The 26,293-nt window shown below is 39.0% G+C and overlaps 2 protein-coding genes across 6 annotated transcripts in view; both read left to right on the top strand.

Annotated features, from left to right (window-relative positions):
- The window catches only part of LOC129766535 (PTB domain-containing adapter protein ced-6), a 96,572-nt gene that overhangs the window by 60,469 nt on the left and 9,810 nt on the right, over positions 1-26,293 (top strand). For 4 of the 5 annotated variants that reach the window (XM_055767103.1, XM_055767107.1, XM_055767105.1 and 1 more), the window contains 5 exons: positions 22,766-23,047; positions 23,108-23,272; positions 23,336-23,598; positions 25,845-26,092; positions 26,157-26,257. In XM_055767103.1, coding sequence (XP_055623078.1) covers positions 22,907-23,047; positions 23,108-23,272; positions 23,336-23,598; positions 25,845-26,092; positions 26,157-26,257 — 918 coding nt within the window. In that variant the 5' untranslated portion in view covers positions 22,766-22,906. Of the gene's footprint in view, positions 1-4,939; positions 4,963-22,765; positions 23,048-23,107; positions 23,273-23,335; positions 23,599-25,844; positions 26,093-26,156; positions 26,258-26,293 lie in introns of those variants that run through there. The other variant, XM_055767108.1, reaches the window with a different exon arrangement.
- LOC129766706 (uncharacterized) lies at positions 11,991-12,899 on the top strand. The gene has a single exon (XM_055767296.1). The coding sequence runs from the start codon at positions 11,991-11,993 to the stop codon at positions 12,897-12,899; it is 909 nt and encodes a 302-aa protein (XP_055623271.1).

The raw sequence follows: 26,293 nt of genomic DNA, 5'->3' as shown, positions 1-26,293 counted from the left end.
CGACTTCGTTCCGCCTAAAATTTGTTTTTTGTTATCAATACCTTCAAACATTCACGTTTTCCTACTATGAGCAAGTTCATGGGTCCAATCGCAGAACTGTTCATTGATTGATCTACTATTCGACTCCGCTGAATTTTTCTTTCACTATAAAATTCCTAGTACAGGTCGGACTCGATTATTCGGAGTATTGATTTGTTCTTTCACTCCGGATAATCGAATACTCCGAATAATCGAGTCAAAACAATTTTTTTTCATTATTTGTTTTTTTGCTTATATTTTTCGTTTTTTGAAAATAAAAGAGGAATTTGATTTTTTTTCATCCCCTTAAAGCCAGAAAACACCTTTCTCATATGAAAAAAAATAACTTATCCAGATTCTCTCAGGAGGTGATAGACGATCATATTTATTGAAAAAAACCTCCTACGTATATGTTCGAATTTCAACAATGACAGAGTTACAGAACTTTTTTTTTGTTTCGGACTCTGTTGCTTCAAACTGGCTCTACATTAAAAAGTACGCTACGGAAGACGATTCTGATGATTTCATTTGAAAGATGAGAAAATTTAGTACAGGATATAGTAGTGGAACAACTAAATTAGTTAATTTTAATAACATTTTGGAAGTGAAACACTTAAAAGTTAATAATTTTTAATGTGTTATTATTAATTTTATTCTAAAAATTTATATTAAACTAGATTGTTTCTATCAATTAAAACGAAGTTCTTTAACCGCTCCACAATTTGTTCTTTGACGCACAAGTTCTCTCTTTCTTAAGTTGGCTGCAATATCGATATACACAACTCCTGGTGAAAATTCAAGCAAAATCTTCAAAAATCACGCTTTTTACCCCACTGCACATGTAATAGCCACTTAAACTTCACTGTTGTCTGTTTTCTGTCTTTTCTTTCTTAATGCTGGTGGCACATACAACGGTTTTGCTCGATACAACGGAAGGTTAAAGAGGAGTGAAGCATTGCGTCAGAAGCCCCACCTCTGTGTGAATCTTCCGCCAGTCAATACGGATAAATTACACTGCTCCAATCTGATAATTCAATTCCTAAACTAGAAGCAGTTTAGAAGGCGCTGTAACAAAGCAGCAAAATCAACAGACACAATTTCAGCCGCAGCGAATAGTTTCAGCTTCCCTACAAAATCTGAATCATCTGCTTCACTCCTGTAAAAAATAACACATCATTACAATCGCGGCAGTCGTCTAGCTAGCAACCAGACGACGTTAGCAGCGAGGGTATCCAAAATGGCTTTTTTTCAAGGCCATGAGTTTAGAATAAGTTTACTAAATTGACCTTTTTTGAGACTAGAGACGAGAATGAACTGCAAAATTTATAATGTACATAAGCAACAGTAGCGGTGGCAAAGGAGCAAAAACATAGGCATAAGCATCTAAATAGTCAGCAGCAGTAGTAGTAGCAGCAAACGAGTTCCAATTTTCCAGGCATCCAGATGAAACCCGTGACCCACCTCTCTTCTGTTATCGATCCAACACATACAGTAACGGTGGTGGTGGTACATATGAATAAAAGGTAACATGATGAATTATTTAGTCCTATGTCTCTCCGGTTATGTCCCTGACATTACCAACCCGTCTTTTTCTTCTATATCATGAAAAAGATATTTTGAAATCCAGTGAAGACAAATTTCACGCCAACTCGAATGGCAATTGGCAGCAACATCTATGATTGCAGTGAAACGATATAGCTGTAAAGACATTGGTCATTTAAGCCACTTTCATGCTTGAAATCTCTGAAAAAGAATTAGACTACTTCTTGAAAAGGGTCAATTTTTTTTCTTTATATTTCACAAATACATATAACTTAAAAACTGTAATATCTACAAAACTTTGGTCAAAGGATGAAATAGGAAATTGTTTAAATTTTCATAAAAAAAATATCGAAAAAAATTTCTAGAAAAATTAAACTGAAAAAAATTATTTTAAAAACTGAAATTCATTTTCCCCAAAAACGTGTTTTTTTAAATTCCCAAAATTATGGAAATAGCCGTTAGAATTTCCAACAAGTACCCGTACATCAAAAGATGGGCATTTTTACAGGTTAAAAGTTTTCTAACAACAATTTTTTCATGTTTTCTTTGAAAATAAATCTACCAATCCTAATTTTGTTCAAAGGCAAGATAGCGATGTATTGTGCTGGACAAAGTTTTAGATCTTATTAAAATATTAATTTTTGTCGAAGATATTAACTTCCTATCTTTTATAGTTTATGGAATACATGGCATTTTTGTATGGGAATTTCTGAAAAAATTAAAAATATTTTTTTTGAGAATTAAAAAAAAATTGAGAGAAATGAATTTAATTTTTTTTATTATTTTTTTTCAGTATAATTTTTCTTCAATTTTTTTTTGTATTTTAAATGAAAATTTGAACAATTTCTTATAATTCATCTTTTGACAATAGTTTTGGAGATATTATAGTTTTTAAATTATGACTTTTTGTAAAATGTTGGCCCTTTTATGTTATAGCCTAAATAATATACTGTGTTTGTCTTCAGTTGTAGAAGAGTGTATGTGAATAAAATGTTTCTTTGAATATATTTTTATATATGTTAGCGTGCCGTTAGGGGTAATTTATGTGCGTTGAGCTGCGAATTTTAACATCGATCCGATTTGTTGTAGAGAAGTTTTCTAGGTTTCTAAAGTATTCCTCTCAGTTACAAAAAAGTACTATGCGCGATCATTTTACAGAATTACAACACTGAACGATATGATGAAAACTAAGTGAACATGAATTTTATTCACGATTAATCTTGAATCATCTTCCTTGTTAACAAAATGATCTTCTCTTAGTAGCTCTGAGTTGATCGATTCATCGCAAGACTGAATCTAGATCGGAAAAGTAACTAATTTTTTTCACTCGGTTTGTGTATGGATTCCGATAGTGATTTTTTCTACGAGGGTAAGTGTCTATGGTACACGATTTGGATACTCTTGCCCTCTCCGCTCAGTTTAGCCAGTCCGAACATTAAATTTGACACATCGAGTTATTCTTAGCAGGCGAGACGGGAAACTATTGTTTCATTCACTAACACAATTTTATTGCAAGACAGTGAATCAACCACTCGCTTCGGTCAATCCAGAAACAATCCAAAATTCAAAATATAGAGTGACGATGTTAAATCATATTTTTTAATCCTTTTTGTTTATTTATTTAGGTAATCTGCATTTTAGCTGTAACAGAGCCGGACTTTAATCGTATACATTTCACATGTTCTGTCGTATCTATAAATAGCACATTACACAGTAGCCATTTGGGCGTAAGAGTATTTCTTCTGTTCTTCCATTGTTCAGTTAAAACCACCGAACAGCGGAGACAGTTGATATGATCATTGATGTGTTATTAATAGAACAACAAGCCCGATGTTTTTGGCAGAGCAGAGCAGTTGTATGAATGAATCGATCTTATTTCCACCGTGGATCGATCACCATCACTGATGATTGTTGCGCGGACGTAGTTATTCTATAACAACACAAAGATGGTCAATTAAGGACCCTGAGTTTTGAACTCACCATCGATCGCTTACTAAGCGAACACGCATACCCCCTTAGATCACAGTTGTTCGTTGTACATAGTCCGAACAACTTCTCATTCTCAGCTGCACAAACTGAGATTAATAATTCATAGTGGACCTTAACGTTAAACTTTGTGCAGAATGGGCAATGCTTTGAGAATGCAAGCGGTAGTGGTTTCACTTCAATATCGTTTTCTTGAGATTATCGCTGAAAGTATTATTCCTGTATAAGTATGAAATGTAAAATAGCATAGCTCGCTGATGGTATTTCCAATACATCTGTATATACCTATTCATTGATGTCATTTTACCATTTAAGTGGGAAAAGTAAACCCAAGTTCCACTCAGTATTAGTTTGTTAGAAATACTTTTTTCAATGGAAGTGATTTCAATTACCTCCTACAATTTTTGTTTGATTATATCACGATGGAAACAACTAATTCTCGCATTTTTATGTCTAGCTAGTACGTTGGATAAGGAAGAATTGCGTCAGTGTTTCCTTGACAATGTACAGGAGCATCTGGAGATCAACATAAAACCGCCAGACGTGATTAGCGCGCAAACGGCAGGGTTGGATAACTACGGATTTTTCTGTATTTCTACGTTATAGTGGATATTGATTTACTTTCTTATAGTACTTCTTTACGAATACGCCACCATCTTAAACTTTACGCACGAAGCTCTCGTAATATGTTTTTTGGAAATCATATTTTTTTTAGAAAACAGCGAGAATTTTATCAAGGTCACATTCAAACTGCAGCAAATTGGAATATGACTAAATGTCATCACATAAAGCATTTGAAATCAACCTTTCTATGGTGTCCAACTTTGTCCAAATAGAACATCAATCAATTTAAATTGACGCAACCTAAATCAAAAACGTCTAATCTAATAATTCAGCATTCATGCTCCATATGTATATCGGATGGAACCGCTTTGTACACAATGAACCTCTTCAAGACTGGATATAAATAACTTCAGCAGCTGCTGCTCCGCAAGGAGATTTATAAATATATTTAGTAGCAAGTGATATGATTTAATAAACTGTATTTTTATTAGATTGAGTTTGAGGAAGCGCTATCATGTGGCTGAGTGAATTTATGTCGCAGTGAGTGATTGGTGATAGATGCAAGAGAACGGATATGGCAGCAGAGCGAGCATGTGCCTAAAGAAAGTCTGTATTGAGCGCAAGTCAATCGAGCTGCTGTGGAGGTTGTCTCAGTTTAATTCAGGTGGCAAACGGCAAAATAGATGGTGCTTGTTGAACGCTGAGGGTGCACACAACTTCACTTCAATGCCGATTCTGCAAAACGGCGTAAAGTTTCACATTTACCCTTCGCTGTGTTCAGTGGACTTTAAATAAATTTGTCGTGTATGAGATGATTCCGATCGTTGATCGGATTAATCGTCGCAAGGCGGAGTAAGTACCGTGGAATCATCTATCTACTTCCTTTTCCTGGGTCACTTTTTCGCTCACCTTGAAGCTGCTGTCGTAGTTGTCTGTTGTTAACCGGTTACTTTCTTTGTGCCGAGGCAACGTTGGGCATTGGTAAGCATGGAAAGCACGTGCTAAAAATAAGTGTGGTTATCATGTATCCACCTCTGGCCAAGAGCCGGTTCCCAAATGACAGTTGCAGTAATGTGTAAAGCTACAATTGTTTTTTGTAATACTTTGATTGCAGTTGATTTGTGATCAAAAATTGATAATTGTAGCCATTCGACAATTAGATTAGTGGAATTATAGTGCGCTCTTGTTTCCCTGTTAAGTTCAAAATTTTTGCATCTCTCACTTAGAAGTTCTAATCTTAAGGTTAAATTATTGATGTACTATTTTAAGCATTCTCAAAATATTCGCGTATTATATTCGATGATGTAATAACGTATCCTGTCCTTATTGACTTTCTGAAGTTCGAATTACCCTAACTTGAGCAATGAGAATGGGTTATTACTCGTTACCGATTTTTACCTGTCTCGCTCAATAAGACGCTCCTTGTCGTTTTGAACATTAACAAAAACTCTATTTAGATTTAGATAACATTAAGGCACAAACGTAAAGGCATGTTGTAATAAGAAAAATAAATGTAGAACCGCCAAGATACGCGTGTAACATTTTATCGCAATTTTCACTTTGCTTGTATTTTGAAAACTATACAGTGGAATCTGGCAAAATTTTTACGATGTTGTTCCTGCAAAAATGTAGTTTTACACCGTGTAATGGTCTCGCAGACAGTCTTTATTCGCCTTATATATTGGCCAAAACTGTATTCCCATTAATATTTGTTCGGCTAAGATTATGCAAAGCCTGGAAAATTGGGCAAATTCATTGGATTCCAAAATTCAAATCAATATCACCACAATAGATCAAACTAATGGTCGCAGTGGTTCAATGCAAGAAAATAGAAGTAAACCTTGACGTGTTCCACCCTTCTTTGCCTGTATTGGGACTTTCTTATCCAGGATATGCGGATTACTGCACCAAAATGTGATTTATGAGTATCAATGTCAGATCGCAAAGACGACTAGCTATCACTGTTGATATATAGTTCAGAACAAGTGAATTCAAATTAAAACCACAAGACTTGGTTGCATTATGGCTGCGGGTTTAGTAAACCACGCTGTCTGTGAACAAATTGTCTACCAGCAAATCAGCATGACATGTTTGTATTTTGTATTTTTTTGTATTAATGGGTTTCTTACTCACTCATCCCACCATCATACACCATGCGCCATCTATATAGCAAACACAGTTCTCGCCGGAATATGCTGTTGTATATATGGATTGGTAAACAGATTCTGGTGTTGTAATTATTAGCATTCAATATGAAATGTATATAGAGACACAAAAAGAATGTTAGAAATACCTACGAAATCATGATGTTTTAGCCAAAATACTCATCAAATCCTGGAACTATTTATTTTTAACAAATGACAATAGTATTGTAACTTATTTCCATTATTCTAATAGTAAAAAGGTCCAAAGAACAGCCGTTTTCTCAGCTCCTGAATGCAGTAGCATTTTCAGTGAAATGATGCTCAATTGAAGATAATCCCATATCACACACACATCGACACTGAGAGCTTTAAAAGTATCAACTTGGTATCGCTAAAATAATGAAAGTGTGTTTGTTTTTATGAAGGTGGGAGAATAAAAGTGACATGCTTCTCAAAACATCCCCTGCCACATTATACTCATATTTATATATTTTGTCAATGAACATATTTTTGACTTGACCGAAGTTCATGCGATAGCGGCATATCTACTGATTCAGAATCTGTTCAATTTTTTTGGTTTAGATAACCAGAAAAGCTTGAATAGTGTACGCCCTGGCACAACTTTTTTTAACCCCTTCACTTCATTAGCTTGTAACTGTTATAATTATGAATATATCTTTCCCGTTCAACTTCTGTTTCATTGTTAAAAGATAGATAAACAAATAATTATATAACGGATAGTGATAATACTCTTTGTTTTATTGTTTTCGGAGCTCCTAAAAACGTCCGAAATTCATGCATCTACACAAGAATACTCCCTTAATGAAAAACTTCATGTATTATGGCACTCTGTAGATGTAGATGTTTTCTATATATGTTCAAATAGAAAGATAAAAGGTGGAAGCCGCTCAACCAAATATGTATGCGACACATGCACTCAAGATATAGGGGAAGGGTGGTAAAGACGAACACCTCAAGTAAACGTTTATTTTTTTCGTGAATTTCACATAAAATATGTAGCTATCTCACCACAAATTGATAGTCTAGGTCTCTTTTTATAAAAAAAATTGTCTTGGAAGCAGAAATTTAGCAAAATGAATATGTCCGGGATCTTTGAAAAAATAAGATTGAGTCGGGAAAGACGGACACTTGGCGGGAAAGATGGACACTAACTGAAAATTCAATAAGTTTTGCGGGACTTCAAAAAGGGCCTTAAGAATAATCAAACAAAAAAGCTAGGACAAAATCACCTAGAAGGGCTTGTAGTTTTTATCATTTTTCCATGTTTAAAATAGATTGCGGCATTCGGGATGACAAATTCGAATTACGTTTTAAAAACCGCTCTGCTGATACGTCCATGATATCTGGTTGCACTTGCAAACGTAGTTAGTGGGTATCAGTTAAAAAAGGAGGAGATAACCAAATTGTATTCAAAACAAAATTCCTTCTCTTTGGATGGAGTATCCGTCTTACCCGACTTGATTAGTATTTTTTTTCCATCAACATTTCTAAAGCAAAAAGAGAAAATTTCACCGCTGATTCGATAAACTGGAAGAGAAGTGATGGTAAAACACTCAAGTAACGGAAAATAACCCAGAAAATTACTCGATAACCATGAGAGATATGTTTTATGTAGACGAAAATTTACATCAGGCTGCTCTTTATAGATTACTTTTTTGTTTTTATTTACAATTTTAACAGAAGGCCAGCTATGTGTAAGTGTAATTTATCAATCATACATAGGTGTCCGTCTTTCTCGCCTTTCCCCTACATTTAACTCTTTGCGGTGGCTTATCTGCTCTCAGCCACCATTCCTTTTCACCGTTCTGATCGTTTGTCTGCCTTCAGCCACCACAGCAAGGAATCATGCTAATCTTATACTTTATTCAGCCATGTGTCATTTTAGGCTTTTTCTTAACGAATCTTAGGCTGATGTCACATTAGGCGGATTCGCCGCCGCGAATATCGCGGCGGTTTTTTTTTCTCAGCTGGCACACACTGCGGTTCCACAGGCGGTTTCATTATTCTACAGAGAACTGTCAGTTCCATTTGTTTTGTTTTTGAGTCGGAACTGATACCGATGAATGAGATATGCGTGCGAATGATTGGGAACAATTTTATACGAGCACTGAAGAAGGATCATTTGATGTAGTGTCGGAATAAACGTAATTGAACGCAATTCTTTGATGAATGATATAGATTGTAAACAAATCTCGAATATTAAACAAATGGTGGTTCGAATGCTTAATATTTTGAAAGGGGATTGGAAGATGATTGAGAAGAGAAAGAAAACCACAGTCAATATTTCATGGGCTTGTGATTATTGCCATTCATGTTTGAGTTATCGAATATTACAATCCACACTTAAATCGTCGAAAAGGTTTGAGGAGGCACTAAATAATTATTAGCTGTAATTGGAATTGGGAATCCTCATCCGGAACCAGGGAAAACGTTTACTCTACCAATAGGAATCCCGAAATCAATCAACCACAATGGTCTCATAAAGTATTACCGCGTGGTTTCACATTACGTGAGTGATAATTTTGGCGAACAGTTTGATAAAGTTTAATGGACACTTATCACTTATTTTGATATCTTCTGAAGGATTTGATGTGGCCCTTTGCAACGTTTGTGGTAGATTCGCGCACTACTCGCGGTTGTTGAAAAATGACTGTAGAGTTCAAGTGTGTGCGTTTGACAATATTGATGCATAATACACGAGCACTCAAACACACTCCGCAATGAAAACCGCCGCGGAGCTTCATTTCATCGAGCCTCCGTCGCGGATTTGAAATCGCTTCCAAAACCGCCCCGCTCTGTGTGACATGGCTCATTCACAATAAACTGTAGATCCTCCGCTGCGGTTTTACTCGTGGAATCCGCGGCGGCGAATCCGCCTAATGTGACATCAGCCTTAATGTTAGGTGAACCTGTTCACGAGTTATTATGGTGCTTCTATGAATAATGGATAACGAAACTCAGTATATTTAACGAGGAAACATAAGAGAATAGTCACGATACTGAATAGCTACGATACATCGGACACAATAGTTTTAGTGAAAAGTAGGGCTCGGCATAGTCATAGTCAACTGAGGATAGTCAGCTGACTATCTGACTGACTATATCCGTATTCAGTCGGAAATGACTTTTGGCTTCTTCACGCAGTTTCTCCGGGCGTTTATTCACTATCTCCCTCTACCGACTCGACTATATCGTTTCATTCCTCCCAGTCAAATTGTCCTCATTGCATTTTGAAGTGACTTCCCCCAAAACGAATTCGTTCCTCTCTTTCTCTCTCCCATGTACATGTGCATGCATCGATGTTTGAGTTCAACGTGGTTTGACACAAGACGGGTCTATGGTACTAGGTGAGGCCGTTTTGTCACTAAGTTGGTTAGGAGAGCGGTATATGAAAACAGTACGGAAGAAAGCAGAAGGGGAATTATTTCCTTGAAGCGTGAAAGAGACAGACTGATCACGAGCGAGCTCCGGCACAAGCGTATTGTGTTTTGTTTACAAACAAAACACAGTAGATTTCCAAGATGGCTGAAGAGTGGTTTTAGCAAGTTGGCCCACCTTAGGATATACTTCTACGCGCCTTGGTTTGACATACGCTATAGGTGATGTTTCGGACTTTTCCCAGGTTAACTGGGTGCTAAAGGGTGTGTCACATCAAATTGCATCACGGAAAAAACGCTGTAGAAATTCGCCCAGTAGACCGATCCTTTTGAAAATTTTAGACAGTAAAATAAAAACTATTAAACAACTTTTGGCATTTTCTTTTTAATCATACTTCGAGCCCAAGCCCGTATGCTCGCACCTTCCTCTTTACCCCGTCCATAAGGTTCTGTAGTTTGTAGTTTTTTTTTGAACAGAAATCCATTTTCTCTTGAAGTCCGCCTTCGAACTTTTGGGTTCTTCCGGAGGGCCTGCTTCATAATCGCCCAATATTTCTCTATTGGGCGAAGCTCCGGCGCGTTGGGCGGGTTCATTTCCTTTGGCACGAAGGTGACCCCGTTGGCTTCGTACAACTCCAACACGTCCTTTGAATAGTGGCACGAAGCGAGATCCGGCCAGAAGATGGTCGGGCCCTCGTGCTGCTTCAATAGTGGTAGTAAGCGCTTCTGTAGGCACTCCTTAAGGTAAACCTGCCCGTTTACCGTGCCGGTCATCACGAAGGGGGCGCTCCGCTTTCCGCAAGAGCAGATCGCTTGCCACACCATGTACTTTTTGGCAAACTTGGATAGTTTCTGCTTGCGAATCTCCTCCGGAACGCTGAATTTGTCCTCTGCGTAGAAGAACAACAGGCCCGGCATCTGACGAAAGTCCGCTTTGACGTAGGTTTCGTCGTCCATTACCAGGCAATGCGGCTTCGTCAGCATTTCGGTGTACCGCTTCCGGGCTCGCGTCTTCCCCACCATGTTTTGCCTTTCGTCGCGGTTAGGAGCCTTCTGAACCTTGTATGTATGCAGGCCCTCCCGCTGCTTGGTCCGCTGGACGAATGAACTTGACAAATTCAGCTTATTGGCGACATCCCGGACCGAACTTCTCGGATCACGTCTAAACTGCTTAACTACGCGCTTGTGATCTTTTTCACTGACGGAGCATCCATTTTTGCCGTTTTTCACCTTCCGGTCGATGGTTAGGTTCTCGAAGTATCGTTTTAGTACTCTGCTGACCGTGGATTGGACGATTCCCAGCATCTTACCGATGTCCCGATGTGACAACTCCGGATTCTCGAAATGAGTGTACAAGATTAATTCACGACGCTCTTTTTCGTTCGACGACATTTTTCCAAATTTACGAAAAATTGACAGTGAAGCATGGCCAACGTGATCTATACACTCTTATCTGATTATGAAACCAAAGCTGAAAATATAATTCCTAAAAATTATATTTCTACAGCGTTTTTTCCGTGATGCAATTTGATGTGACACACCCTTTAGAACCCGCGGCGACCCGTGAATGCCGAACGAAATAAAAGAACGCGTTTAACTTCACAAACACTTGTGATAATTCACACGGAATTTATTTCTGCTGCTGCTACGTAGTGGATCACCGATGGTGATAAAAGAGAGCCTGAGCCTGATCTCAGTTCCCTATTTATAGGCTAAGCTATTTTCCCTTTCATTCAATTCCTGGTTTGTCCAGGTAAATATATACACGAGATATGTCCAGCCGCTGCTGAGACATTTTGGCAAAATCTACACCAACTGTTTGTTTATATATCACCATCGGAGAAACAACACAAACACAGCCGAAGGCAAAATCATATGGCCAACAGATGTCATCGCACTATTTTGTCATCACTGAGGACCAAAGTACGAAATCACATCGTAACACCGGTTAATCGCACCGCTTACCGTAGAAATCACCGCACATCGAATCCCTTATTCTTGTTAAGGTCAGTTTATGAACTGTATATGTCCAGCCGAAGCTGGAGTTTGTTATTGTTTACTACACCCACGCTTTCCATCTTGCACACTGGTATTGGTTTGGCATTCGATTGAATTTTTGTGGAACGTGTAACCGAGGGGTACTCGAATTTGAAAATTACACGTTTTACTAATGAGGAGCAGCAGATGTGATTCCGATGATAAGCCGGCACACTGCTTTTGTATACTAGAACCAACAATTATTCCGTAGGTCAGTTCACAGTATATGCCCAGCCGTGGCTGGTGTTTTTGAGTACTACATAATTTGTATTTCCTATCCTACGAAACAACTTTGGGAATTATGGCACCAATCACGCGGAATACTTTACTCAAGGCGCTTCAAACGAGGTTGAAGGCTCTATTGGGAATGTTCGACGATATTTGCCGTTTTGTCGACTCGATGGATGATGACACTCCAGCGACTGCAGCGACAGTTCGTATAGAGAAATTGGACGAATTATGGGATCAGATCAACGACACAACAATGGAGATCGAGATGCACGAAGATTTCAATGACGATGACGAAACCTACTCCAGGAAACGATCGGAATTTGGCGATCGTTATTACAGGGCGAAATCTTTGCTACTTGAGAAGGTCAAGGAGCCAGAGGAGAAGTTGAACCTTTCAATTACCAACCAACAACCAATCCATGAGCACGTTAGACTCCCACAAATCAAGTTGCAGACCTTCGATGGCAACATTGATGAGTGGTTGAGCTTTAGGGATCTGTATTTGTCATTGATTCATTGCAAAACAGACTTACCAGATGTAGAAAAACTCCACTATTTAAAGGGGTGCTTAGTAGGAGAAGCTAGGTCTTTGATAGACTCGCTCGCAATCACCAAAGCGAATTACCAGATAGCGTGGGATGAGTTAATGAAACGCTATAATGATAGCAAGATGCTCAAGCGTAGGCAGGTGCAGGCACTTTTTAATTTACCAAGCGTTACAAGAGAGTCGGTAGCCGAACTGCAGTCACTTTTAGAAGCTTTTGAGCGTATCGTTAAAACTTTGGATCAACTAGTACAACCAGCCGATTACAAGGATTTATTGCTACTGGATGTGTTGTGTTCGAGAATGGATCCAACTACACGCAGAAGCTGGGAGGAGCATTCTACTCCAAAGGAGCATAATACGATCGGAGATTTAACGGAATTCCTACAGAGGAGAATAAGGGTGCTTAGTTCACTTCCCGAAGAATCCGTCTAGGCGAATCAGGATTATTCGCAACAATTCAAGGGGAAAATACCATTAGCCAAAACTAGCCATAACGCATTGATATCGTCCAGGGAACAATGTGTAGTTTGTCCAGGTTTCCATCTCCTTTACCAATGTCCGAAGTTCCAACAGATGACAATATCCGCTCGTGATAATTTGATCCGTACCCTTTCGCTATGTCGGAATTGCTTCCGGAGGGGACACCAAGCAACCGACTGTAACTCGCGATATGCATGCCGGAATTGCATGGAGAAACACCATACATTGATATGCTTCAAACCTCAATATTGTGCAGTGAAGAGGTCATCAAACCAAGGGAATATTTCACCAGAAATTAGGGGAGCTGGAATGGAATCATATGGTGAACATTCGAACATTTCTGCAATAGTTTCATCAAACACAATATCAACCAAGGAATCATCGGTTATACTAGCAACGGCTGTCATTCTTGTGGAAGATGATAAAGGGATCACTTATTCAGCAAGAGCATTGCTAGATTCGGGATCTGAGGACAACTTCATGTCAGAACAGTTTTGTCACCTCATGAGACTCCAAAGGGTTCCAGCAGAAGCATCGGTTATCGGCGTTGGCAAAACAAATAAAAGGGTAAAACAAAAGGTTAAGGCAAATATTAGATCGAGAGTAGAAGGATTTTCGTGTGAGATGGAATTCCGATTACTTGATAAGGTGACAGGCAATCTACCAACTTCAAACATATTTGTAAGAAATTGGAAAATACCAAGGGGCTTGAAATTGGCAGATCCAGCATTTTCGAGATCAAAACCGATAGACCTGATTCTCGGAATACAACATTTCAACAAATTTTTCAAATCGGGAAGTCAATTTTATATCGGGAACGGATTACCAGAGCTGACAGACTCGGTATTCGGATGGGTGATTGCAGGGACTTTTAGTATACCAAGCACTACTCGCGTAGAATGTTGTAATATTTCCACAACATCCAAAGGATTAAACTTTGATAAAAGATTTATCAAGGATGGGTCAAACAAACGACGCAATATCCGCACATCAAAATTTAACTATACCAATGGGAGAGAATTATTGAACCTAAAATCAACAGATAAGCCTTTATGGAGAAGATTCACCACGATGAATTTGAGAAATTTTGAAGAATCCTGTGCTGCCAAGAGATCAAGATTTTAGAAGGAACTTGGGATGAAATCAGAATGGTAAAAAGGAATTACCAGGATTGGGCAATTTGAAGATTTTATAAATGCAATAATCGGGAAACCCCCCAAATTATAAACCCAGGAAGGAAAACCGCGACAGTCCCAGGTCGACGAAACGCAGGATAGGGTCCTGCGTATTGGCATCGAACCAGCTACCCAACATCGCTGAGACGACTCGTATATTCCCTTCGGAGTCTGGATGAATTTTCATGATGAACCCGAAATAGCGTCTAAGATGAGGAACCTTATCATCCTTCAATGGATCCATTGTTCCAATGGAAACGCTATGTTTCTGCTTGGTACACGTGTCATGCTTGAGTGGATGTGACCGATTCGCCGTTAGCCAACGTTTCCAGATCACGCGAAAGAACATTATTACTCTCTGCCATTTGCTGAATCTATTTTTCGAAGCTTCACAGACGCTTGGCCCTGTAATTTGTGTGAGTGACCGACCGCCAATAGGATTTGAAGTAATACCATCGCTATTATTGTTATAAGCGAATAAAAATGACACGCAACTTTCGACGATGCGCTACGATGTGGTTGTGATGACCCGAAATTGAACCAAAATCTATTAATTGCTGGCGTCCTGCTCGAATCTAATGATTCAATGGGAGAGTTCAATTTATCGATGTCATGTATTTTTCCATCATCTTTAAAAATGTCTGGCATCCCTTTTCGAACATGTGTACTTGCTCCTTCAATTATTGCAACTTCTTCATTGGGTAATCTTACACGGAATTTATCACCTCGATCTTGTGAGATGCTCTCCTCGAACACTTTATCGAGTTTTTATGTCGATTTATCAATCGATGAACTCATCATACAACCGGAATACAACTCCGAAAGTTCTGTACTCCATGCAGGTTGCTTGTGATTTTCCTCCGTCAAAACAGTAGCTACTCTAGGACTGGAACAGTTCGCTGAGTCTTGAGATAACTCTCCTGCAACGATCCAACCTAAATGTGTATTCCTCAAAATAGGACCGTGTTGGTCAAGCTTCATCTGCTCATTCAACAACAATTGATAGAAAACCGTCACTCCCAATATTACATCGACTGTATTGGAGTGATTGAAACAAGGATCAGCGAGACACACTCCTTTTGGTAAACTCCACGAATTTATATTGAAACTATGTTGTGGTAAGTTCATAGTAATGCGCGGTAGTACGAAGAATTTGATCTCCGTTGTAGTAAATGCAGACACTTGTGAATGAACCTTTGCTATAACAGCTTGTTTAGCTATTGTTAGCGACTCTCCAACTCCTTTAACAGATCAATTTTCTCGACAACGTTCGAAGTCAAGTTTTCGTGAAATATTCTCGGAGATCAAACAAATTTGAGATCCGTTGTCCAACAAGGCGCGAGCAAGAATTGTGTTTCCTTTGCGATCACTAAGTCTAACTATTGCAGTTGATAATATCGCAGTGGTGTGATCCTCTTGAGTATTGTACAATGTAGCGGTGTGGTAGATAGCAGTTGGTGTGGTAGTGGAAGGTGACAAGCGTTCTTGTGGCAACGTATTATTTGAAACTGGTGTATATTGTGGGTACGGTTGAGTATTGATCATCCGGGATTGTGTCTGAACATTTGATAGCTGAGACTGCAAATGCAAATTCGCGGCTTGAGGTCGTCGAGGACTCCATTGGGTACGAGCATTATCTGTAGTAGAATCACCGTTGAATTCGTAGATGACCATATGTGGATGAAGTAAATAATGATGACGCTGTCCACACTTGCTACACATCTCTTCTGAACACTCTGTCGCATAGTGCCCAGGCACTAAACAATTGAAACACAGTCCATGTTTCCTCACGAGCGCTTTCCTATCGATGATTCTCATTTTATCGAACCGACGACATTGGTCCACCGTATGTGATCTTACATCACAAACCACACAACCTTCACTTAATGATACAGCGGTGTGTATCGCAGGACTATTGTAATGTTTTCTCACACCAATACTCTTATGAGTGGACGTTGATTGTAAAATTGCACAATGTTTATCCAAAAATTCGATCATCGCACTGTAATTTGGTATATTTTTCGAGCTGTAGTGTGTTTCCCAATGGCGGAGGGTATCATCATCTAATTTTTGCGACAGAATAAATGCTAAAAGTGTGCTCCAGTTTTCCGTTCTCTCACCCAACTTTTCTAGCTGCTGAAGTTGAACTTTGAATGTGGCCAAAAGAGTATTCAATCCTTGGAAATTCTCACACTTCATTGGAGGCACATTAAATAATGTCCTGAAATGTTCCTGAGCAATCAATTTATGATTCTCGTATTTCGCTTCGAGAATACTCCAAGCGAGTGTATAATTTACCGCTATAACCTGAATTTGATTTATTTGGAACAGCGCTTCATCTTTCAACGATGCTCGCAAATAATTAAATTTATCCATCGTATTCAATTGGTTGTTATCGTGTATCAATGATTTGAAATTATCTCGAAAGTTAATCCACTCTGAAAGCTTTCCAGAAAACGTGGGAAGTGTAAGCTCTGGATATTTCGTCCGAGACGGCTGTATAATATCAGTAGGTGCCGAGCGCTGAACAGAATCTTTCAATTTACGCGTATTACATTTTTTCATAAGTGATTCTTTCAATCGAAAATAATAATTTTCTAACTCTTTATAAACTATAGCATTATTCGATTCAGTCTCTTCTAACAATTGACTCGAATGTTCATCGTCGTCCATTGCCTTTTCGACTACGGTGTCCTCTGTGAGAAGTTCGATTTGTAACCTCACATCACAAAACTTCTCAAATATTTCATCTAACCTTTTTAATCTGAATTCAACCGATCCTCTATCTCTTTCCTCCAGGTAGTTAGATAGGAATTCCTCTAAATTCTCCAATGATGCTCTTATCTGGCGTTCTTGCTTTGCAAGTTGTCTCAAATCGGTGGATGGCATTGTTCCACGTTCCACCACAAAACTATAGATCACAAATTTAATTGGTGTATGATAATATACTATCCCACCCGAGACCTCAAGCTTCCGAACGAATTGATGTGAATCGCAATTGATCGATGATAAATGCAATCATCAAATTGTGCGGCACCTAGCCCTATTCGACCGGAGAAACTCAAAACCTTCCAGCACAGCTTCACTTGATCCAATGTCGCCTAGTCTCAATTCGTTTGTATGGATCTATTGTTTCGTTAAATTATTTTCAGTATGATGGAAATGATGCTCTTCTATGGCTTGCGTATCATCAAAGCCATCTCAACCACTCGATCTCACACGCATACAATCGCTCTTTGTACTTAGCTGAGTATAATTCTCGTGATGGACATCCTCCGTGTTGCTCCAGTCGATGGACAATCCTCTTTGGGGATCCCGTGACAGAATCAGCAATATATTTCACTTCACTATAGGCGCGCCTGAAATATTCTTGTGGACGCAAAGGACACCGGAAGTGCGTCTTATATTCGCTGCGCAACAAACACGCGATATCGAGAAATACGTTCGATATTTTATACTCGTTTGTGGAATTTAACGATTTTTCCACCTAGATGAAGGTAACGCGAACACGATTCGAACACGGCGAAAACGCAGTCCCACGGATCTGAGTGATCCGGTTCGAAGGACCAAAAATGTTTCGGACTTTTCCCAGGTTAACTGGGTGCTAGAACCCGCGGCGACCCGTGAATGCCGAACGAAATAAAAGAACGCGTTTAACTTCACAAACACTTGTGATAATTCACACGGAATTTATTTCTGCTGCTGCTACGTAGTGGATCACCGATGGTGATAAAAGAGAGCCTGAGCCTGATCTCAGTTCCCTATTTATAGGCTAAGCTATTTTCCCTTTCATTCTCTATGCGTAGTAAAGGAGAACTAATCGTAACGCATACTGCGGTTCATCGTGAATTCAAAATTCGCCTTAACAGGTGAGCTAGATTTTTTTTGTATCGTACAAGAAAATTATTCACACATATAAAATAGCGTGCAGTGTGTGTGCGCTATTTTGCACACTATTTACTAATACTAACGCGAGTGCCTTTATAGCATACTTGATAAATGTCTAAGTTCGTTGGTTTGAGTTCACGATGTGTAGACAACAACCGTCCATTGATGGGGTAACTACTTTTTTGCATTAGAAATCAATTTTTCGTTCCTCTTTATATGGACGCAAAATAAGATTGCGTACGCGGGTATAAAATTAGTGTCAGAGGGAAATGTAAGTGTGGATTGAAGTCAGTTGAATGAAGAGGCAGGTATGTATTCATTAGTCGCGTCAATTAGAATAACCACTGACTAGACTAGTTCACCAGTCATCCTCGCTAGTCAACGCTAGTCTATTCATTTTCTAGTCAAGTCACTTTTTGTTGACGACGACTGCCGAAGCATTTCTAGTAGAAGCAAAGCTAATGAAAGTAAAGTCGGTCTTCATTTTTCACCTTCAAAGATTTCGGGCCCTGGTGAAAAGGATGAAACGAGGCGGCACCGTCTACGTTAGTAATTGAAATTTTATTTTAAACTACGATATAAATAGAAAAGGAGTACTAAAAAGTGTGCAAAAGTTGGTGGAATGTCTTGTAGGTTCATTGCCTATACTCGAGAGACTTTCAGCCGTAGGCTGGTTCGTAAGACTTAAGTTTATTCTCGTGTGATATACACGAAGGAGAATCATAAAATTTATTTGCTATACAAAAACACATTGTTCAGTAAATGCATATTTAAAATTCACAAGAAATATACAGATCATAATATCATAATCTTACATGATACATGCTTTTTTAGGGGAAATTAATTCCGACTAGTACGACACCCATATAAAAATTTAATACGACCGCGAAGTATGAAGGGGTTTCCGAATCATTTTTGTGGCAATTTTTCGAATTCGTGAATTCATTTGCGATACAAATTTATCTCGTGCTCACTAAACCTGGCAAATAAAACTAACTCACTGGCATCTGGCGATAAGATTTGCTATTCTTTTTGGCAGCAGAAGTTTTTCCAGGCACTCATTCACGTAGTTTTCGCTATTCACGGCCCCGTTCCGAGGAAAATGTCGCTTTCAAGCCACCGGAACAGATAGACTGCCAAACCAGATATTTCTTAGTGAACTTCGAAAGTTTCACATGCTTGAAAATATCTGCACTTTTCCCTCTTCGGTTGCCGTATAAAACTCTTGCCTAGCAAATCTATCTTGACGAAGGTTTCCTCGTCAATCGCACTTCGTCAATACGGTCGTGTACATCTTCCGGGGTTGTGTTTTTCCGCCCGTTTTGGATTCAGGCGTGGTGTATGACGGACGTTTCTCCAAGAGATCGGTCGTAAAGTTTGGATGCTGTTTCTTCGACGACCTCCCGAATGCCTGACATACCATTCAGTTTAGTGGACCACCACCACATCTAACCGTAAAAAACCATCGATTCCTGAAAAGGCTGGTCATAAAAGCAGTGTACCTCTTGGCAGTGCCACTTCAGTATCGTCCTGGCCCTGCCGATATACGGCAAAGAGGGAAGACGTGGTGCAACGGTCAACTATCCATGAGCCGATCTGTCGTTGACTCCGAAACCTTCAGCAAATGAATTCGAACGTTTTTCAAAAACTGAAGCTGATAATAATAATTTTATTCTTGATCGTGAAACCCCTCCAATTTCCCCGTAAAAAGCCGATCCTGAAACACGGTACGAGAGGTCTCTTGCTACTGAGACTGTTCGGAAGAACCAGTAGAGAGCTACAGAGTAGCTCCCCTGCCTTCAACCTCTACTTCCAAAACAATCACCCAAAAGCGATTCGCTTTGTTCGATAGAAGGCCAAACACACGGATAGTGACTGAGTCAAGAGTTCTGAAATCATGCTTGAGAGGTTTTTATGCATCCACCTTATAGTCCGGAACTGGTATCAAGTGATTATCATTAGTTCCTGTCTAAGGCAAATGATTATTCTGTCCACCCAAGCAACGTTGGTGATAATCGACTTTCCCAGTTTTTTGATAGGGACAAGAGTTTGCACAAGAGAGCAACATAATAAATTACTTTCGAAATAAAAAAAAGGTTATCAAAAAAAGGGAGAATATTTGATTTAAATGGAATCATTTTTACTATGCTAAATAAATTCCTGGAGTTTACGCAAAATAAATGGATTTTTTTCCCTACACCAATAACTAATTAAGATTGGATCAATCCTCTGCAATCTTACGGTCAACTCTCTACAACACTCACCATTGTTTGCGTGGTTTATAAAACTACTACAAACCCGTTGATATTAATTGTTGTTGGAGAATTGTTTCGGGAACAATTCAAATTGTCCAGTCTCAAGTGCTTGTAAGTTCGATGAGCATAAGAACGAGTTAAACCTTTCCCGTACAACATCGAGTCTCACTCGTGGTGTACTTGCATAACATAGGGCGCTAGAACGCTCAGCAGAGTAGTGAAATCACTTGATGTGTGACGTATTAAATAATACGGGAAGGGTTAATCGAGAATCGTTCATTAACTATCAGACAGTTGTCAAAGGTCTTTTAAAGACTAGACATAGACGAATTTTATGCCAACTCGTCTCAGGTGTTGGCAGCACCATCTCAGATAGCAGTGATACGTTGTGGGTGTAAAAACATTGATTATTTAAGCAACTTTGCATACTTGAAATATTCAAAAAATAATTAGACTTCTTTTTCAGAATATTTTGAGAATATCATATTTTTTAACAACAATTTGAAATTCAAAAACTATGATACCTACAAAATTCTGGTCAAAGGATAAAATGCAGGAAATTATTTGAGTTTACGGAAAAAAAAACAATAAAAAATGACACTCAAAAAAATATTTAAAAAAAAAGATTTTGTTTTAAATTTAAAAAAAATATCAAAAACTTATTTTTTGAAATTCTCAAAAAACTTATACGGTTCTGTTGGCCAAACGGAAATGGAATGAAAAGTTTCTTTCGTCTAAAGAATTATTTTAAGAACAGGTTAAAATAATTATTTACAGACTGTGTTAATAAATTCTGCGAATTTTTGTTTTGCTTCTTTCAAACGTCATTTTCTTTTGCTTATTTAATTTTTATCCTTGTTTTACTGTTAAATAATGTTTATTGGATTTCTCTAAAGAAGTGTGATTTCCAAAGAAGATGATTTCTGAACTAAAAACATGCTTTGCGAACGTGATAGTCTATGCTATGAATGCTATATTGTCAACGTTGACCGACAACGTTGACAATGGAGTGAAATTTTCACAGCCATGTGCTTAAAGATATACCCAAATAGAAAATTCCATAGTGTTGAGATTCGGGCTGCCATGAATTTTCCGATCAAAACTCCGTTCGTCAGCCAATGTTGAGTCTGATTTGAGGTATTACAAGGTCCCCCATCCTGCTGTAGAACAACGTGTTAATAAGAAGAAAAGCTGGTCTTTTCCCAACGAAACACTTGGGTCTTCAAAATACCAATAAGATCTCCAATATGGTGGTATGGCAGTATGGCAGACGTCAACAAGTCATCATTAAGATGTTTGACTTGGGTTTCGAACGAAGCTAGATGCTTCGTTTCTATTGGCACTTTACTTGGGCTCTGGAAGATACATGCAAGTCTTTAATGATCCTCCGTATGGATGGAAAATTACTCAAAAACAAGACAGAATCGTTGTAGCTTTTCTTACTGGTGCACCGGACTATAATGCATCTATTATAGTCCGTGGGCAGTATTTCTATGGAGTCAATATCAGATATTACCGAACTGCTTGGGGCCTCTTACTCTGCAGCAGTTTATCAGGTTAATGTGTTCAGTTGAATTAATTGGTAGCAATTGCAAATAGCGTGCCTTGAGCCAGTGCGCTCTCTTTGACAAAAATAGCCTACGGCATAATTCCGGGAATTCAACACCCAACTACAACCACGATTTGTGCGATAAGTAATGACACCATTGAACCATCAATTCCTAATTCTAATCCCTAGACGCGAGAATCAAAGCTCATTAGTTTTTACATTGAGTATACAGCTCGTGACTGATTCGAGCATATCATCCTGCTCGGGTATCCAACGTGACATCGAGGTTGTGAGTTGCTATAACGTGGAATAATGGGAGGAACAGAGGCTTCGCACATAAGCATCTCGTGTTGTGGAATTTTGCGTTTTCCTGTTGTGGCGATCACATCTATAAAATACGCTCGACTGGCTGATGCTGGGTTTGTGGCTGTATTATTATTTTTTCATTTGCATTCTCACAAGCTTATCATACTGCTCATGAATTTATCCCTTATCATGCGGCAAGATTGGTGCGATGTTCGTTTCTATTGTTGACAGAAAAATGACGTTAATATGGGAATACCCCGAGATTATTCTAATTAATCATTCCGAAAATTCCGGTTCTCTTCGAGAAAGAGAGGCGTTTTTGAACTGAACCAAATAAATGCACTACCGATAGAGAGATATATACGTAAACCACAAGAATTCATTCATGAGTTGAACTAGTTCAAGTTATCGCTGGCGCCATTGCTACCCAACAGTAACATAATACTTGCGTTCTTACGTACGTAAATGGAACGGTTTATATACGATAAACCACCATATACTCACTATCAGCAACCGGAAATGTCTCTTCAGGACGTCAAACAAGAGTAACAGTAGCGCCTACAGTCTGGGTCAATTGAGAATAGTTCTCTAACAATCAGCAGTTTCATCACATATATACTCATCCCACTTTCATTCTACTTTCAGACACCGAGCCGTTTGTGTGTTGATTCCAAAGCTGAGTTGGAGCTGGACCTTACTGGAATCAAAATAAATTTAGAACGAGCTTGCCGCTAAGGTGAACGTATTTCGAGTTATCAATCCATCCGGAAACATTCAGACACGACAATGGCGTCCACACTGATGTTCTGGAACAAGCAGAACTCCAATAACCAGAACGGGAGCGATGCCAAGAACACAAAGAACGGACGTAACTGGTTGCATGCGCCCGATGTGCTGGTCAACGGTCATGTTGCATATCTAGTCAAAGTAAGTAGGTACTGCTGCTTGCGAGTGTTCGAATTGTGAGACTTTTTACTTTTGTGCCAGTTCCTCGGAAGCACACCGGTCGAACAAGCGAAAGGAATAGAGGTAGTGAAGGAGGCAATACGGAGGCTGCAGTTCACGCAGCAGATGAAAAAAGCGGAAGGTGGCAGTAACGTTAAGACGAAAAAAGTTGAGATCACTGTCAGTGTGGATGGCGTGGCGATACAGGTATTTCAGATTGTAAAAATTCAAAGTTATTTGTTAACAATGTTAACAATTCTTCAATTGTAGGAGCCCCGAACTCAAACTATTCTGCATCAGTTTCCACTGCACAAAATCTCATACTGTGCCGATGAGAAGGGGGTTAAAAAATTCTTCAGTTTTATAGCCAAAACTGGAACGACGACACCATCACTGAGTGCTAACAGTGACGATACCCACTCGTCCAACTCAACCGATCAGGATGGACAGCACGAATGTTTTGTTTTCATTTCGAACAAACTAGCGTCGGATATCACCCTCACTATCGGACAGGCGTTCGATTTGGCCTACAGGTTGGTTCTATTGAAAATACTGTCAGTAATATCATAATAGCACATCCGTCAATGTAGAAGTAATCTTTGGGTTGAGTTTAGGGCTTGTCATCAATATACGAGGGTCGCTCAAAAAATAAGTTTCAGTGCCTCAGAAATCGCGGAAAAATAAAGTTAGAACAAAAAACAAGGTGATTTTCGTAATCTACACGCCGAGTGGGAGATGCCCCCGAAATGACAGTTCATGCAGGATAACGATCCGGAGCACACCGCCAAGACCGTCAAAAAATGGTTCCAGGATAACAAATCGACTTCATGGAGCGGCTAGCGCAGTCACCGGATCTATAGCTATAGGTGTGCTCCGGATCGTTATCCTGCATAAACTGCCATTTCAGGGGCATCTCTCACTCGGCGTGTTTCAGAATAACATCCTTTTAGATTTGGGCGTAGAGGTACTGATCCATGATCTTATCCACTCAGTACAAGGGGCCAACCCCGTACCATGTCTTCGTGGTATATCGTGGCATGTAAGCGCAGCTTATTGATCGATGGACCCAAGTTTTTCCGTCCGAACCGATGAGGTTTACCTTCGTCTCATCCGACCACAGTATATTTCGCTACTGTTTTTCCTTCTCCGGACCAATCCAATCGAAGAGGTCATTCGCGAACATTTTGAATGTTCATTGAATTTTTGACAGCTGCTTTGCTTGCGTGGGTTTTGGCTCGTCTTCGATTTTCACCTATTCAAAAAAAAAAACAAATAATCTGTATCAAATTTTGTGTACCGTTATGAATCATATTTCGGTCGCTTGAGTCATGTGATGCAGAAAACTGATCTCAACTTTATGCACAGGTTTTCTTTGGTTGATATTTTTAATAAATTAGTTCAATATGCTTCTAAGCTTTCTACTTTGTTACCAATTTGATTGAAAACATAAAAAAATCGAATAAAATGCGTTTGAAATCAAGCGAATAACAATCAAACTTCGGACACTAATTATAAAAAAAGTCAAATTCCGGACACTTCGTAATTTTTTGAACGAAAATTACATTACACTTTATTATAGTTTATAGTCAACTGCGAAACATTTACCAACCAGTCACAGTAACCTGATAACGATGATGAGAACTGATGAAACACGAGAGAAATTTAAATATTGATGAAGGGGTAAATTCTACGTGCTCACGCTAAACAAACGTCAAAAACAAACGATAATGAGTAGTGCTGTTGGATTTTTTCCTACTATGTGATAATTCAAATGTAATTCTCAAATGATGGTGAAACTAAGGCATTACTGTAAAGGTGTAATTGTGATAATAGATTTATAGTTATAGCATCAGTGCATGAAGCACTTCAAGATATTAGAACAAAGTGTCCGAAATATGATTCAGAACGGTATAACAAATTTAAGTGCGCGGAAGCATTCTGAATGTAGATTGCGGCATATGATGAAGCTACCTTGGATCGAGGCAACGTTTATCAGTGGTACAAAATTTTCTCATAGGGCCGAGAAGATGTGAACGATAAAGAGCGTATCGGACGCCCGAGCACGTCAACAACAGACGAAAACATTCATACAGTGAAGAAGAAGGTAGCATTCACCGCGAATCGGTGTTGGAGATGTTGCTGAGAATCAAAACATATTGAGTGACTCGTGTCATTCTATTTTTACCAAGGATTTGGGCATGAGAAGGATCGCCGCGAAATCAAAATTCAAAATTATCAAAATTATTAAGTTTCGACCATAAACAGCATCCAACTAACATTGCATCGCGGACTCTATCCGACGATCCAAAATTGTCCCCAAGGGTCATAACTGTTGACGAATCACGAGTCTGTGGTTATGACGTGGAAACCAAAGCTCAATCGTCCCAATTGAATTGCTGAATTGGCATAGTGCTAGTGAAGCAACTGTCAAAAATTACACCCAAAAGTCTCCAGAAATCAGAATGAAATTTTGGAGATTTTTATCAGACACGTTTTGATCATGAGGGTAAGCTATTATAGAAATAGAGCAATTCCACCCCAAACCTGCTGAAAAACAGTCGATTTTGACGCGACCCTCTCCGATTCTTTTAAACATTGCGCATATGGTGGCAGCTACCGCCACAATTTCGAGGCAGAGGCCGGCTGATTTGACGTGTAATTGTTCAATATATTATTAAAATTTCAAGGTAATGTTACTTGTTATTGGATTTCCTTTATCGCCGTATTAATTTCATAAACCCTCAAACCCTATTAGAATGATAAATTCATTCTCTTTTAGGCGCTACGTCAGTGACAGCGGCAAAACTGTTGAAGCTTCTAAATTGCAAACCCAGAATAAACAGCTCGAGAACACAGTCAATGTGTACCGCCAGCGTTTGAAGGATCTATCGGAGCTGGTACCTAAGTCAGATCTGGACAAACTGCTGCTGAGGCTAGGTTTACGTGATATCTGTGAAGTGCCAGTGCTTGAGAACTCCATTGAAAACCATACTGCCACTGTCAATGGTAGTAAAACGCCAGATTTGGGTGTGTTTCATCATTAATCATACTTAGATCTGATTTTAACTGTCTATTGGTTACACTATTGTAGGCATTGATGTTTCTTTACCGAACAACGATGATCAGCTGCTGATCGAGACATCACCCAAACATTTTGCTCCGATGGTGCCGCCTCGGAATATTCAGAACCAGGTCAGATGAACAGCATGTATATAATTGATCTCAATT

Source organism: Toxorhynchites rutilus, chromosome 2 (assembly GCF_029784135.1).
Source record: "Toxorhynchites rutilus septentrionalis strain SRP chromosome 2, ASM2978413v1, whole genome shotgun sequence".
Lineage (NCBI taxonomy): Eukaryota > Metazoa > Arthropoda > Insecta > Diptera > Culicidae > Toxorhynchites > Toxorhynchites rutilus.
Note: the sequence above shows the minus strand (reverse complement) of the source record. Positions and strands in the feature narration are given on the sequence as shown.